Raw genomic sequence first — 15,903 nt, 5'->3', positions numbered from 1 at the left:
CGACAACCTAGTTGTTTACTCTTGGTAGCCTCTCTTATGGGGAAATGTCTCCTATTGCTTCCACTGAGCCATGATAGCTTGCTACTGCTCCGGAACACTTAGGTTGGCCAGCATGTGTTCTTCTTCGTTCCTGTGTATGTCCCTTCGAGAAAATGTCACGCGTTGTTCCTTTAAGTCCTTGTAGCTTGCTACGACTTGGGTTCATACGTTGATGACCGACACGTTCGTTGTTGGGTCATGTATGCCTGTCCCTGTAAGTTAGTGCCATTTTGGATTCACGACTAGTCATGTCGGGCCGGGTTCTCTATCATATGTATGCTAGCGACACTATCATATGCGTGAGCCAAAAGGCGCAAACGGTCCCGAGCCAGGGAAGGTGACACCCATGGAAATACCGTGCGTGAGGCCGCAAAGTGATATGATGTGTTACATACTACTCCCTCCATTCCTAAATATTTGTCTTTTTAGAGATTTCAAATGGACTACGACATACGGATGTATATAGACATATTATAGAGTGTAGATTCACTCATTTTGCTCCATATGTAGTCACTTGTTAAAATCTCTAAAAAGACAAATATTTAGGAGCGAAGGGAGTAGATCGGTGTGACTTAGAATCGGAGTCATGACACCTTTCACTTAAGGTAATCCGCATTTAATGATACACCAAAACATCAAACATGGATTTGATCCCTAATGTGTTAGGGGGTACCGCTACCCTCCTAACCATCCAACCATTGGTTTACTATACTTAACATTGGCTATATGGTTACGATTTTGCATCTCAAAAAAAGGTATGGTTCTGCACCTCAAAAATAGGTATGGCTTTTCACTAAATTACTAGAAGTTGTGATTAATTGTTATGGGTTGCACTGAGCTTCTGGTTTTAACTCTTGTTTCACCAATCAACAACAATACAGTCCAACCCCACGTGCTGCGCAATGATAAACCCGGCCTGCCTTTGTCCAAAAAATTGTTAACCGAACCTCATCTCTTCCCCTCAAAAAAGAAAACCAAACTCATCTCGGGAAAAAGACCCTTCAACTGTGCGAATGCAAATGTCAGTACCACTAAAATCGTCTCATCCTCGTACAACTTCAAATGCACAATGCAGAAAAATCCCTCGTGCGGAACTTTCACTTGGAGAACGCGACACAATTATACAAATAGCACCAATACATACAAAACGGCGGGCCATAGTTGGTTCCGGCGCATTTAAACATAGTACGATAATTTTATCATACGACAAGGGATATACAAACTAGAGACAATTGACATCATATCATCCAGAGATGACACTAAAAACAGCTAACAAAGGTGAAGATAATTCTTGTGCCTCTACTACTACATCCATATTTCTACATGGTCTTGGATGTTAACAGCATGGTTGCACTACATTGTGCAAATCTCTTTTAGAAAGATAGATGGCAGAGCATGAGAAAGCACCTGAGAACTGACTTGTCCCAGAACCGACCCTCTTGGCCACAAAACTGACTTGTCCCAGAACAAAGTGAGACTTGTCAAGGCCAGTAACCTCAATACTTTGCAGCTTGAGCTACCATATCTGAGTACTGTTCTGGCACGAAGGATTTCACTCTCAATTCAACCTTGCCATCTTGACTGGGAGAATATGATTTCACGCCGATGACTGTGGCCATTGCTGCAACAGATTGAAGTTCAAATCAAATGCCGGTTTTATTAACATTTGCATGATATTTATAGTAACTAACAGCAGGGTACCTAAACAGGATGTAGATCTCACAACATAGACCTTAAGCATCACAAGCGGAAAGTTATAGTTTTTGACTTTCAACAAGTTTAAATGGAGTGAAATTGTGAGATCGCAAGTTTACATATGCAAGTAGCAAGTTAACTTTGATGTAATTGGCCTGCTTAAATTGTGGTTTATGCCCGATTGTAACAAGTAAAGCATGAGCCAGGGCGAAGAGGCACTGGTTCACAGATGACAGACTCATAGGCCTGTCAGTGTTGACAGAAAATGTATAGAACTGCCTAGAGCTAGTAAATATATCAGTGCTGCTATACACACAATAAAAATACGCCCTACTCCTGCCCGATCCTACATGGCAGCCTAGCGCGAGCGTGCATGCACGGGATTTGAACGGGAAGGCAGTGTCGCTCGCAGATTGTGCGTCAAGTATCGTCTGTCAAGCAATTTCGTAAATATATTGTACAACTTTCTCCGTAGCAGCATTTTGAGTGAAGCAGCAAAAAGAGAGGCATTCCCAGACAAAAAGAAAAACAAATTGGTGTACTTACTGTCATGTATACGCCCATATAGGAGCCTTTCGCCAAGCCAATCCTGCAATGGCCTGGACCGTATTCTGGTGCTGCGTCTCACGCCAGATTGCCACGCAAGACCAAATGCTGATAGCATTCCATGAAAATAGACAAGAACATCAGTTTCCTTGCAATATACACATACTTATTTGGAACAAGAAATGTCTGCATGCTGCAACGTGCAGAAGTAGGACCTGTCAGGCTTTTCCTTCTATTCACTTCTTGCTTCTTCTTTCTCCTTTGACCTTCCTTTTGCAATTTACCTTTGTTTGGGGACCGTGGAACCCTTGTATCAACTGTCTGCTGCTGGAAATACAAAGGAAAAGCTGAAAATTAACATACAAAAGTCTCATGAGGTCAATATGCCTATTGCTTGTTGCACAACTTGCTAACACGAGTTACATGGACCTACTAGATGGTAACACGCCCTTTTCGCAATCAATATGTGTTTTATCTTTTGACTTGCTATACTATCTCGTTCCTTGAATGTTATTAATATTGATTGGCAAGTATACGGGGCTATATTTATGTTTGTGATGTTACTGAAAATGACCCAGGGTCATAAATAAACCATACAAAGAACACATATGAACTGTATGCGAGCACATGTATTGATGGATAATGATGTTTCACAGATCATATATATGTAGATATCAAATAGCTAATGTGCACTAACACACCGACTCTAGCATTCCGATGTGGGACATTGCTGCCCTGTACGTGTGCGTATCTCGCAGGCAGTTGCTGCGACCCTAGTAGGACAATCCTCAACTGTGGCGACCACAAGGTGCTACGAAATTATCTCAGCTTTCATCCAACCAGGTTTCTTCTACTCTAGTTCCCCTGCTCAGCTTCTAGTAGTAATCCCGAGATCTATAACTTGCAGTGAACTGGATGTTGCTGTACAAAAATGTTCATTGCGCTAGGGCAGCCGACCCATAACAGTATACTACTAAACCAGAAGTGACCACTCAGCCCCCTCAATATGGAGTGATGTGCTAAGGCTCAGCTATGTAGCATCTTTATGCTCATGAATAACATGAGCTTGACATATAAACAGTGAACTCCAAACACTTTTTCATAGCTGTATTTATGTTATCCCTACTATACTGTACAAATAAACAGAACAAGATACCCACTGGATGTGGCATGCATATCACATATGTAAGATTATACTAGGACAAAAGTTACAGTCTAGAAGCTAAAACATGGGAATGTTCAAGAAACAAATGTACCTCGATATTTGTATCTTGCATACTAGGTTGAGTCTCTGTATCACAATTTTCAGGGGGTATTCCCAATGGATTGCTTGCCTCTTCTGTAACAAAGTATACTTCAGTACTTCACATGCAGGAGAATGTTGAGTCATGAAATTTATTTATACCAAGTAATTTAGAGCAGCTTAAAGCATGTGTTTACATTTACAAAGCGTACAGCATAATAACAAAAGAAAATTAAAATCAGCTGGCAGATTATAAGATTGTTTTGTAGCATACATGTATATGAAACAGTAACAATAACAGGTTTTGTATTTGATGAAGGCACGGACCCTAGCTAAGAGCAATCCTTGTAGGAATCATCTAAAGTACGTGCCTACATGCATTACAAACTACTCCCTCCGTCCCAAAAGTGCCGTGGTTTTAGTTCAAATAAGTCAAAATTTGAACTAAAACCACGAGGGAGTATTAAACAGGAACATGGAGCAGAATAGGCAGAAGTGAGACCTGCCCCTCTTTTCATTCTCTTCAATGGCTGCTTCTTAGACTCCTCATTTTGAACTCGCTTTTGCTTACTATCTTTGCTTGGGGAGAGTTCATTGCTTGCACCAACTGCAGGTTTCTGGAAGTTCCAAGATGGCAGGCATAAAAAGAGTTGAAAGCAGAGAAATATGCAACTTTTCTATATTAAGAAAATGCACAAGATAAACTCAGTTCCTTACGGCTGCAATACCAAAGCTACGGCTAAAAAGACAATGGTGTTTAATGAAGGAATCCTACCTCGAAGTTTCCTTCATGAACATGAGAGTTATTCTGTGGGACAATATCTTCTGGAAGTATTTCTGATGTATGGATTGGCTTATCTGTACAGAAAACAAGCTTTAATGCAAGACTAGATAACGAGTGTACATGTAAATGGCACATAAAATGAGTCGTGGACTCGTACAAGCATGGACAACCAAATCTGAAACAACTGGTAGAGATGTACAGTTTGCTCCTAGACAGAGACAAACTCTATGGCTACTACTTTTACAACACTTAGATACAGTGATGTGTCATGGCATCCACATGTCACCATCAGTTACTATCTTGATGGCTGATACTGATACTGAAACTGTGAGGTTGTCGTATCCATGTTTTTAGGGAAGTGGTCATTACGCTATTCACGAAACGAGTAAAACAGTGCTAACATGTCCCTATACGCATAAAATGGTGCCTAGGTATAAATTATCCCTCCAAGTTATTAATTATGTCAATGCTTCTGCATTATGATGCTCCTTTGGAGGAACACACCCATCCTACAAAGGTCCCAAATCCTGGCTAGAAACAATCACCTGATCTCATGCAGCAAATGGAAATGATACTAGATTCCTTTGCACAAATTTGTTACTAGGGTTCAGAATAGCACGTGTATATGCTGTACAGGAGATTGCTAGTTTCCAATAAGCTATGCAGCTGATAGCATGTACTGATTCCGCAATGGCATCATTAGGAAACTTAGCACTACCATGCCATAATATGGTCAATTTCATGATAATACAACACCATCGTGTCTCTTTACGTAGCTCAGAACCGCAGCATAAAGGTTGCTCTTCAGAATCTGTACTGCCATCTCACTTCTTGAAGCAGTAAAAGTTTATATTCATGTTGGAGAAAAACACTACTATAAACCTATATAGCACCAATAAAGTAGGCAACTAACCATATTTTGGACTTTGGCTGCTGTTACAACTTTTCACAGGATGGTGCTTAAGGATAAGGAGATAAAAGAATAATAGGTTGGCTAAGAGGTGGGACAGAAACATCATCCATTCATCCCAGGTAAACTATCTCAAGTTCATGACAAATGTTACGACCATATTATTCTTTATAAAATTTATCAATCTGTTATCTCTCCCATTCGTCCTTTCAAACGGGCAGAACGGCGCGAAATCGAGGGAGCCCTCAGATGGGCGGGTCGGCCAGCCCTTCTTATAGATTAGAATGCTCTACTCCCTAATCTAATCATCTACATGCTCATCTTCATGGCGATAATTACCTATGTTCTTCTGGAACTCCACAGAGTAAAAAAACTTTTAAGTTGTGAAACATACACTAACTTACTAAGTAATTTAAAGCAGCTAAAAAGTAGATAAAGGTGTCAAACAAAGAATGCAAGACCTGAAACTCTTTTTCCTCTCTTTGCTGACTGCTTCTTGTTTTTTCTTTTTTGGACTGCATTTTGCTTACCACCTTTGCTCAGAGGGAGTTCACGGCTTATATCAACTGCCTGTTTCTGGAAGTCCGAAAAATGCAGGCATAAAGAACTTTTTCTTTAGAGCAGGCAAATATGTAACTTTTTTCTACATTTAAGAAAAGAATGCACAGGATGTGCAGCAATATGCTAAAATCATTGCATGTGAAGGGGATAAGTAGTGCATCAGTGCTTAAGCCTTAATTGTGTGGCATCTTTAGAGGGTTAAATGAATAGATATGTTAGAAAGGCATATTATGGCAAAGTGGTACGTTATACATATGTAACCAGAGAAAAAGATAGAGAAAGATGCTCATCTAAGTTACTTACTTCCATAAGATTATTTGCAGTGGCAATTGTGGGGAACAAAAGAGTGATACAGACCTAGGAGGAACTAAGTCCCACAGTCCCACAAACTGAGCTAGGCCCAGTTCTTTACAACAGCAATTTCAAAGGAGAATAGCGCTTATTGAAACAAGCCTACCTCAACATTTTCATCCTGAATATGAGACTGATTATGCGCATCTGGAGGTATTTCCGGTGGATGGATTGGTTCATCTGTAGAAAATATGATTTAGACCTCACCAAAGAGTAAAAAAGAGAAATCTACAAAAACAGACACGTTTGGTAGTCTGCTTTAGACCTCAACGAAACAAGAAAATATGATTTAGAACTGTGCATGTAAATGCAACAAAACAAGTTGTGGTGTTTGAGGGGTAAAGTTTTCCCAGTTAGAAAAAATGCACTTATTGTAATTAGTTAAGAAGGCATGCTGCAACCAAACATTAGAAAAATGATTAACACATAACATTATAAGACAGCATAGTCCTCTCAAGTCAACTAATAGAGAAAAACCATGTATATGCTATTAATCAAAACCAATGCTTCGATGTGACACAGTTCTTTGGAGGAATGCATCCACCCTTATAGGTCCAAAATCTCTAGAAACAATCATCAAACCTCATGCACCGGATGGTTCCTGTCGCCCAAAATTTGTTGTCCATGTCCAGAATAGCATGCACAAACTTTGTGAGGGTGGTCCATAGGAGTCATGCTTCTTATTGTATGTCTGACTCCAAAATAGCATAACTAGGAAACTAATATTGCCAGAGCAGAGTCGACTTCGTGATAATGTACTATCATCTTGTTTCTTTAAGCAGTAAAAGTTCATTCTAACGTGGGGGATACAATAAATAAAAATTGTTCTCTCTCTTTTGCTAAATCTTGAGTCCTCAGTTCTGATGAGCAAAATGTCACAACTCTTTTGAGGGCATACGTACGAAAATTTGCAAGGAAAATAGGTACCTTGCACAAGCATGTCCCCTCCAAGCACTCCCTGTCACACAATAGGAATCAAAGTATGATACATGTTAAGCACACTAAAATGGGGCCTATAATTGAGAGTAATAGTTTGTGCAGGAACTCGCCTGATATCCGATATTCTCATCTTCACCATGCAACACCGACACATTTCTACCTGGTGCACTACCCAGCACTTTTGTTGTTTCACCTTCCAAATGATGAGAAGAAGTTCCTGGTTCATTATTTGGCCTCTCGGTAAATGGGTGATTCACTGGCATGTGCTCTTCCTGAAGAACAAAATAAACATAATGTGCAGTGAAGTCAATGGTTCAGGAGAAGTTCAATAATAAACAAGTTGAAAGTCAATAACAAGTTCAATAGTAACTAACTACCTCTAATGAAACATTTTGCCCGCTAGATGCATCCTTTTTTTTGGCAACATCACTATCTATGCACACACCAAGTGGAGAACTTACTGGTTCAAGAACATGGTCTGGAAATTTGATGCTTGAAGTTGGGGTCTCCGTTGCAGTAGAGGCCTCACCGTTTGTCAAAACAACATCATTGTAAGAACTGTGCACCTGCGATTGTTTATCCACAACAGTTTCTGGAGAATTATCAGATTCACCGTCTTCTGAAAGATCTGCTTTATCGTCCAGAATGTCTCGACCAAGTATGTGTTTCTCCCATTTCGAAATTGGAGCATGGTGGCTCCCTAATACAGGTCTTTCTGGAGTACGGTCACTCCTCAGATACTTCTGCTTAGTGCTTCTTACAGGCCTATCACCAGGAACATTGAATAGGTCAGGGATACAAGCTTCCCCTATGTTTATTTCTTTGATCTGTAACTTCTCTCGCAGCAGGCTTTCCTCTTTAGATTCATCCAAATTTTTGAATGCTGACATTAGGGAATCCAGAGTGGCGCCTTTATCCTTCTTAGCAAATGAATCTGTATAGAGGTAATTATATTAAACAAATCTAGGTTGAAATAGTTGAAACAGAAATGAGGAGGGGGTTTTAACCTTCTCTCGTTGAGACATCTTGTATATCACATTGGCTAGAACTTGAAGGGACCGGTGGCTTGGTTCTTTCAGGAACTGAAGGAGGCATGTCGTCTTGAGTGGACTGAGATTCTGGTAAAGTTCCCATCTGGGAATCGGGTGCTTCAGTACCATCTGAGGCATCCGTGCCCACACTAAAATTGTAAGAATAGACCGATTTTCTCCTGATAGTTAACAAAACAAAGCATGGGTCAATTCAATTTCATGATGGACGTTTAGGTGCATAACAAGTTGGCAAGAACCGATAGGTTATTGTAAAGTGATGATAGGTCAATATGAATTAGCTACATAAAAGTGCACTTTCTTAATACTGACTGTCTACTTCAATCAGTGACAACCAGAAGCAACAGCAAGATGATAAGTATGTAAAGAAATCCAAATTAACTTTTCGCAGAGCACAAGAGGCTATATTACACGAATGGCTTCTAAACATTAACACAAGTTAGAAAGAGCAGTTTATCAGCTAAAACATGGAACAAGATAGGCAGCATACCTCGACATTCCAGGCCGCTTCTTGGGTGGTTCCATAGGCCGATCATAATTTGCTGTTTTGGTTGGAACCTCACCTCTTAGCTTTTTTATCTCCCTGTCAGCCTCTGCATTCACGAACAACATGTTAGAGCATTACTGTCATTTACTGCTTCACTTACTACAAAAATTTAGAAGGAGGTGATGGGGATACTTTCGAGCCGCTCCAAGGTTAAGAAGTACTCCTCTGGATCATCAATGCTAAGCGCCTTGGAGAAATCAACATTCACGGGGTTGCTGCAAAACAGTAGCATCAAAACAAGTTATTTGAACTCCATTCACAGGTCACTATAGCAGAATGCAACTGACTTATGAACATATTGTTCCATAAGCTGTCACCAAAGCTATATCTGAAAGTAACAGCCTAGAACAAGCAAGTGGATTGCCTTTGGGTGGGCTTGAGAGAGAACTGAGCCCGCTTGCGGTCCAGCCCAGGCCTTCTACCCTGCTGGTTGTTCTTGCCATCCGCTCGATCCTCCTGATAGAGATTCTGGATGTCCCCCCGCTCCCTCAAGACCAGGCTGGCCTGCTCCATCAGCTCCTTGGAGCGTTTCTGCAACGGACCGGGCATTGTGAGACTAGCTCCAGCAATCACTTGAAACAGCAAATAGTTTGTGACTTATTCTCCTATATCTATATGGATTATCCCATGTATATTTCTAGGAAGATAAAGAAAACTTGTAATCCCGAAAGGAAAACAGCCCCGCGGTAAGAAAAAACGAAACCCTCGGTCCCCAGTGAGGTCGAACACCGCATGAGCCCAGACAAGCAAGCACGCGCACGCGCGCCGGTTCGAGAGCGGAGGGTCGCGTAAGGAGTGTACCAGGGATCCGCCGAGCAGCGCCCCAGGGGCCCTGGAGGGGGATGTGGAGGCCGCGGCAGGGCCAAGGGTCCGGAAAAGGAGGGACGTCGCAGAGGCGAAGGAGCGGAGGGGGTCACCCGCGGCGTCGACGGAAGCCATGCGCCGGCGGCGGCCGGGCCCCGCCTGGATCTCGCCGCCACAAGGGGGGGAGGAGTGCTCAGGCGCGGCGTCGGTAGGGGTTGGGGGGAGTTTGAGACCGGGAGTTCAAAAATCGAAGCAATGGGTGGGGCTGAAGAGTTTGGACTTTGGAGTGGCGACTGAAGGCGACCGGGTTGGAGCGACTCCAACGCGCCGATCCGCGCTCATAAAACGGACATGAAAATCAGTCCAACACATCAACACCGTCGGACGACTCATTCCTGATCAAATTTGAGGCCTCCTTTGGTTTATAGAATAAAAATATTGTAGGAATAGGAAAATCATAGGATGTGAGATGACATGCATCTCAATTTCTATAAAAAAAAATATGTCATTTGATGCATAGGATAGGAATTTTTTCATTAAGTTTTAACTAATGTTTTTTTCCTCCAAAATGTAAAGAATTGATTCTTATCCTATATAGGAATAGGAATCCATTCCTACAAACCAAAGGGCCTCAAAGGAAATTTTCCTATGCAAATCATATCCTATAGAAATCCTATGACATTCCTACAAACCAAAGGAGGCCTGAACCTCGTTTGCCTTCGGGTGAACACGAGGCAGGCGTCGCACTTCTTCCTCTTGCCCGCCAGTTATACTTGGTCATGGGAAGCCCGGCCCGGCCAGCCCGACCCGACCCGACGCTGCTCCCGGGCCAGACTCGGGCCTAGATTTTGAGCCCGATGGCCGGGCCCAGGCCCGTCATTTTTGCACTTTTCTGAAGGTCGGGTCGGGCCGGCCCGGAGCCCGATGGGCTTTGACGTGTTCGGGCCGGGCTCGGGCCCAGAAAACAGGCCCGATGGTCGGCCCGGGCCGGGCCCGGGCTTGGGTTTTTTGCGTCGGGCTTGGCTAGGCCTGGCCCGAAGCCCGGCCCGGCCCGGGGTATGGCCAGGTATACCGCCAGTCGATGGCACACATGTCATTATGTTCCTTCCACATCGACAACGAGCCCCTGGCTGCCCCACCCCGTCGCCGCACCCAGTTCTGATGCCCTTGCCAGTAGGCTGCACCCCCACATACCTCCCCCGCACACCGCCACCTTCCCACGCCGCTGCTGCCACCACCCCCCCTCCCCCCACCCCCCCCCCTACCCCCCCCCCACACACACACGTCACCACGAGCACGAACTCGCCCTCCCCTTGCGCCCCTGGCCAACTCCTTCGTCTGACGCCGGCATGCTCGCCGGACTTCTCCAGGCTCACTACCCGATCAGCTTCGCCGGTCAGCTTCTTCGCCGACGCCCGCAAGTTGTTTGACGGTTTGCCCCCAAGGTACAAATGGACTCCATCGACGAGTTATTTTTCCACAATTTCCTCTGCAACTTCGATGATTCCTCATCCGGCGATGAGGAGATGGTGGTTGCTGTGTTGGTCATCCATGATCACCTTAGTATGCAGCGGCCATTGTTCCGAGGCTCAATCCCGGGGCACACTCCGACGTTGAATTGCAACCGAGAGAGCGATCATTTCCTTCTTTGAAAGGACTACTTTGAGACACCCAACCCGCTCTTCAAACATCACCAATTATGACGTCGTTTTCGTATGCCTAGGCATGTTTTCAACTGTAATAAGGAGGGGGTGGTAGGATACGAAAAGTATGTGCAAGGAGGATGTCGTGACGCCCCGACTTAATCGTGCACTAGTCATACACGCAAACATGCACGATCAAGATCAAAGACTCATAGAAAGATATCACAACACAGCTCTAAACACAAATTAAAGTCATACAAACTTCGGATTACAAGCCAGTGGCCTCAAGGGCTCGAATACATAAGCTCAAATACAAACGAGTCAGCGGAAGCAACAATATCTGAGTACAGACATAAGTAAACAAGTCTGCCTTAAGAAGGCTAGCACAAACAGCAACATGGATCGAAAAGGCAAGGCCTCCTGCCTAGGAGCCTCCTAACTACTCCTGGTCCTCGGCGGTCTCACGTAGTAGTAGGCTCCGTTGGGGCAGTAGTAGTCGTCATCGGGATTAACTAGCTCCTGGACTCCGTCATCTAATCGCAGCAATCGGGTAGAGAGAAAAGGGGTAGCAAAGCAACCATGAGTACTCATCCAAAGTACTCGCAAGACTTACATTAGATCTATACTAACTATGCATCAGTATCAAAGGAATGGGGCTATATCTTTGTACTAAACTACAGAGATGCCAGAAGAGAAGGGAAAGCCTAATCTATTGAAGACTAGCATCTTGAAGCATCTCGCAGCAATAGAAGAGTGTGGATTAGCATATTATAAGTAACAAGTATGTTGTAGTATCGCCCGGAGATTCTTCCTTGACTCCCTGCGAGAAAGCAATCCCGGAGCCATCATATCCATTCACATCTCTAGTATCTAATTCTAGTTGTACAGATCGGGATACAACTCTGAACATCTGTTACCATGGACACGGCTATTCGAATAGATTAACTTCCCTGCTGAGGTGCACAAACTTACCCAACACACTCGATTAACTTCGGCCGAACACACTTTCCTGAGTCATGCCCGGCCTCAGTTGATCAACACATCGTACTCCTACCTAGGCTCAACAGAGAGGCCAACACACCGGTTTACATCCTAAGCGCTCAGGGTTCTTGGGCCCATCACTTTTTGCACTCCTGCGCATTGCGTGGATGGCCGGGATTAATCCTAGCTACCTCTTTATGCAAAGCATGTTCTTACACGGGCCACCCGGGCGCGTGCCGCTCAATCGCAGATGTTAGTGACCTTTCAGAAGAAACATACCACGCAGAGTGCTCATACTTATTCCCGCATGGTAGTCAAGGCCAAAGGCCTACTCGGAACACATATCCAAACCGTTAGTGTCTTAGGAGCGTGCGGAAACGATCAATGATCCACGATCTATGGTCTCGTCGCCCCGTCTCACGGACTTACGACAAGGGCTAAGAATGCTCGGGCGTGCCGCGTAGTTACCTTGCGAGTACCCTCCAGTTCAACCAACTCCACATCACTCGCGGGTACCCTCACGGTCAACCCGACTTCACATTTCTCTCGCGGGTACCCCTCGGGTCCGACCCGACTTCATCATGGTTCTGGGGGTAAAGTCAGAGTAACCTTGTGTCCATATCACCAAGGGGGGAATCCGAGGAATCACCCTCCATGGATTCCACTTGATGTGACCGTCAAGGTGAACTTGGAGGAATCACCCTCGAAGGGTTCACACTTGAGGTGTTGCGCGGCAGAGTCGTTGTCAAGAGTGGTGAAGGAGGAATCACCCTTCGTAGACCACGACCGATTAACTACACTACAGGGATCTCATCAGAAGTGTCATACGATGTATGACCCTCGGCACTCGATAGTAACCCGGTAGTGTCGTACAACTAAGGGGGTGTGATGTGATGTGTCGGGCTCAAGACGTCGATGATGTCTACTACGCAACTTTATTCTTGTAGACTCGTGTCGGGCCTCCAAGCGCAGAGTTTTGTAGGATAGTAGCAATTTTCCCTCAAGTGGATGACCTAAGGTTTATCAATCCATGGGAGGTGTAGGATGAAGATGGTCTCTCTCAAACAACCCTGCAACCAAATAATAAAAAGTCTCTTATGTCCCCAACACACCAAATACAATGGAATTTGTATAGGTGCATTAGTTCGGCGAAGAGATGGTGATACAAGTGTAGTAATGATAGTAGATATTGATTTTTGTAATATGGACAATAAAAAAACAGCAAGGTAGCAATTGATAAAACGGAGCACAAAACGGTATTGCAATGCTTGAAAATGAGGCCTAGGGTTCGTACTTTCTCTAGTGCAATCTCTCAATAATGCTAATATAATTGGATCATATAACCACCCTCAACGTGCAACGAAGAATCACTCCAAAGTTCCTATCTAGCGGAGAGCATAAAAAGAAATCATTTGTAGGGTATGAAACCACCTCGAAGCTATTCTTTCCGATCGATCTATCCAAGAGTTCGTACTAAAATAACACCAAATAATTTCAGATTCATAATACTCAATCCAACACAAAGAACTTCAAAGAGTGCCCCAAGATTTCTACGGGAGAAACAAAAGACGAGAACGTGCATCAACCCCTATGCATAGATTACCCCAATGTCACCGTGGGAATCCGTGAGTTGAATGCCAAAACACATATCAAGTGAATCAATATGATACCCCGTTGTCACCACGAGTATTCATATGCAAGACATATATCAAGTGCTCTCAAATCCATAAAAGTATTCAATTCGATAATAACAAAATCTCAAAGGGAAAAACTCAATTTATCACAACAAGATAGAGAGGGGAAAACACCATATGATCCGACTATATTAACAAAGCCCACGATACATCAAGATCGTGACATCTCAAGAACACGAGAGAGAGAGAGAGAGAGATTAAACACATAGCTACTGGTACAAACCCTCAGCCCCGAGGGTGAACTACTCCCTCCTCATCATGGTGGCCGCCGGGGTGATGAAGATGGCCACCGATGATGATTTCCCCCTCCAGCAGAGTGCCGGAACGGGGTCTAGATTGGTTTTCGATGGCTACAGAGCCTTGCGGCGGCGGAACTTCTGATCTAGGTTAACCCCGAGGGTTTTTGGAATATTTGGGAATTTATAGGGTAATGAGGGGGTGCGGGAGTCCACCGAGGCGGGCACAACCCACCTGGGCACGCCTGAGCCCCCAAACGCGCCCTAGTGGGTTGTGCCCCCCTCAGGGCACCCCCCAGGTGCTGCTCTGGCCCAATGGATGTCTTTTGGTCCATAAAAAATCCACAAAAAGTTCCGTGGTGTTTGGCTTCGTTTGATATTGATTTCCTGCGATGTAAAAAACAAGCAAAAAAACAGCAACTGGCACTAGGCACTGGGTCAATAGGTTAGTCCCAAAAAATGATATAAAGTTGCTATAAAATGATTGTAAAACATACAAGAATGATAATATAACAGCATGAATACTTCATAAATTATAGATACGTTGGAGACGTATCAGTTGATCACGTTGATCGAGTCATCGGTCATAAAACGAGGGCAATAGGGACAAGGTAAGGGGTCACTGCTTGATCACTAACCAACCTATACTAAGCATATAGGATAAGTAGGTAGTTAATAATAGAAGGTTAGAAAACCAGGCTATGCATTAGAATAGGATCGATCAAATACAGTAGCAAATTCTAATGCAAGCATGAGAGAGAAGGAAATGGGCGATATAGGAATGATCAAGGGGGTTTTACTTGCGTGGAAGCTCTGCCGAGAGTGGTTCAACGTCAGGGGTGTAGTCGTACTCCGGAGCAACGTCAGTCTCAGTGTCTACCAGAGAGAAGAGGGGAAGAAACAATAAATATAAAGCAAACAAGTGCATCACAATGCATGACATGGCAATATGTAGGTGCTAGGGGTGACCAAACGAAGTGCTACACAATACAGACGAAGCGGGAAAACATCTGGGAATGTTTTCCCGGCGTTTGGCATTTTCCAGACAGATGAATCGGAGGGGAAGGATCCCTGTTCATCATGTTAGAGGCATGTTATAGATGAACGGATAGTATATTCGGATTCGTTATATTTTTCTGAGCAACTTCCATATATAAATTATTTTCATCTGACTTATAGGTTATTTTATATGATTTTTCAAAGTTTTATTAATATTTTGTAATTTCTAGAATTTCTTTATTTATTAAATTCGAATTATCCATGATAGTATTTGCTATGGGTACCCAGTGAACTGTACCCACCCTAGCTGTTAGTGGCTGACAAGGGGTCCCAGTGGGCCAGTCAGCAGCTGACTGTGTAAGTCTTATCCGAAGGAACAGTAACCGGGGGCCCACATGCCAGTAAATAATTTAGTTAAACCGTTTTTACTAGCTCTAACTAATCTCGGGCGGGCCCCGGTGCCAGTTGGGTTGTAGCTGGGGTTAGTGCCAGGGGGTAACACGTCACCCACTGGCATTTTAAGTTGCCTGCGCACCGGCGATGACCTTTTGGACAGCGGTGCGGCTCGGACATGGCCGAAAAATGGCCACAGGGGTCCGTTTGGACCGCCGCGAGCATCTGCTGGATCAGGAGGATGGCGCGCTTCAATCTGGGGTAGCAGCGGGTGCGGGGCTGGTCGGAGATAGGGACAGTGGCAAGCTTTAGCGGTGGCCGAAACATGGGGCTCACGGAAACGATGAAGTGTTGCGCAATAGCTCGAGCTAGCTAGCTAGGCAGACGCAACAGCTTACCAGTAGCTCGCCAGGGCCCCTGGTTTGAGCGGACCGGCAAGGGGAGCACGGTGCGCGGGGCAATGGCGGCAACCAAAGCATCGAGACAACG

General features: G+C 44.3%; 1 protein-coding gene across 3 annotated transcripts; it reads right to left on the bottom strand.

Moving 5' to 3' along the window:
• Positions 1-1,140: 1,140 nt before the first annotated feature.
• LOC125544127 (centromere protein C-like) lies at positions 1,141-9,738 on the bottom strand. 3 transcript variants are annotated; one of them, XM_048707707.1, is made up of 16 exons: positions 9,466-9,738; positions 9,029-9,195; positions 8,797-8,879; positions 8,608-8,710; positions 8,076-8,278; positions 7,446-8,002; positions 7,179-7,340; positions 7,057-7,087; positions 6,236-6,309; positions 5,679-5,793; positions 4,299-4,381; positions 4,026-4,140; positions 3,537-3,619; positions 2,496-2,604; positions 2,281-2,388; positions 1,141-1,660 (listed from the first exon to the last, which is right to left on the bottom strand). In XM_048707707.1, exons 1-16 carry the CDS (start codon positions 9,601-9,603, stop codon positions 1,536-1,538), a joined length of 2,256 nt encoding a protein of 751 aa, XP_048563664.1. In that variant the 5' UTR covers positions 9,604-9,738; the 3' UTR covers positions 1,141-1,535. The 3 variants fall into 3 exon arrangements, with proteins under 3 accessions (XP_048563664.1, XP_048563662.1, XP_048563665.1); XM_048707705.1 differs by having other exon boundaries at positions 2,496-2,607; positions 9,466-9,737; XM_048707708.1 differs by having other exon boundaries at positions 2,496-2,607; positions 7,530-8,002; positions 9,466-9,736.
• Between the last annotated feature and the right edge of the window lie 6,165 nt (positions 9,739-15,903).

The sequence above is a fragment of the Triticum urartu genome, chromosome 3 (genome assembly GCF_003073215.2).
Source record: "Triticum urartu cultivar G1812 chromosome 3, Tu2.1, whole genome shotgun sequence".
NCBI classification, from domain to species: Eukaryota; Viridiplantae; Streptophyta; class Magnoliopsida; order Poales; family Poaceae; genus Triticum; species Triticum urartu.
The sequence above is the reverse complement of the archived record's forward strand: the minus strand, read 5'-3'. Positions and strand labels throughout refer to the sequence as shown.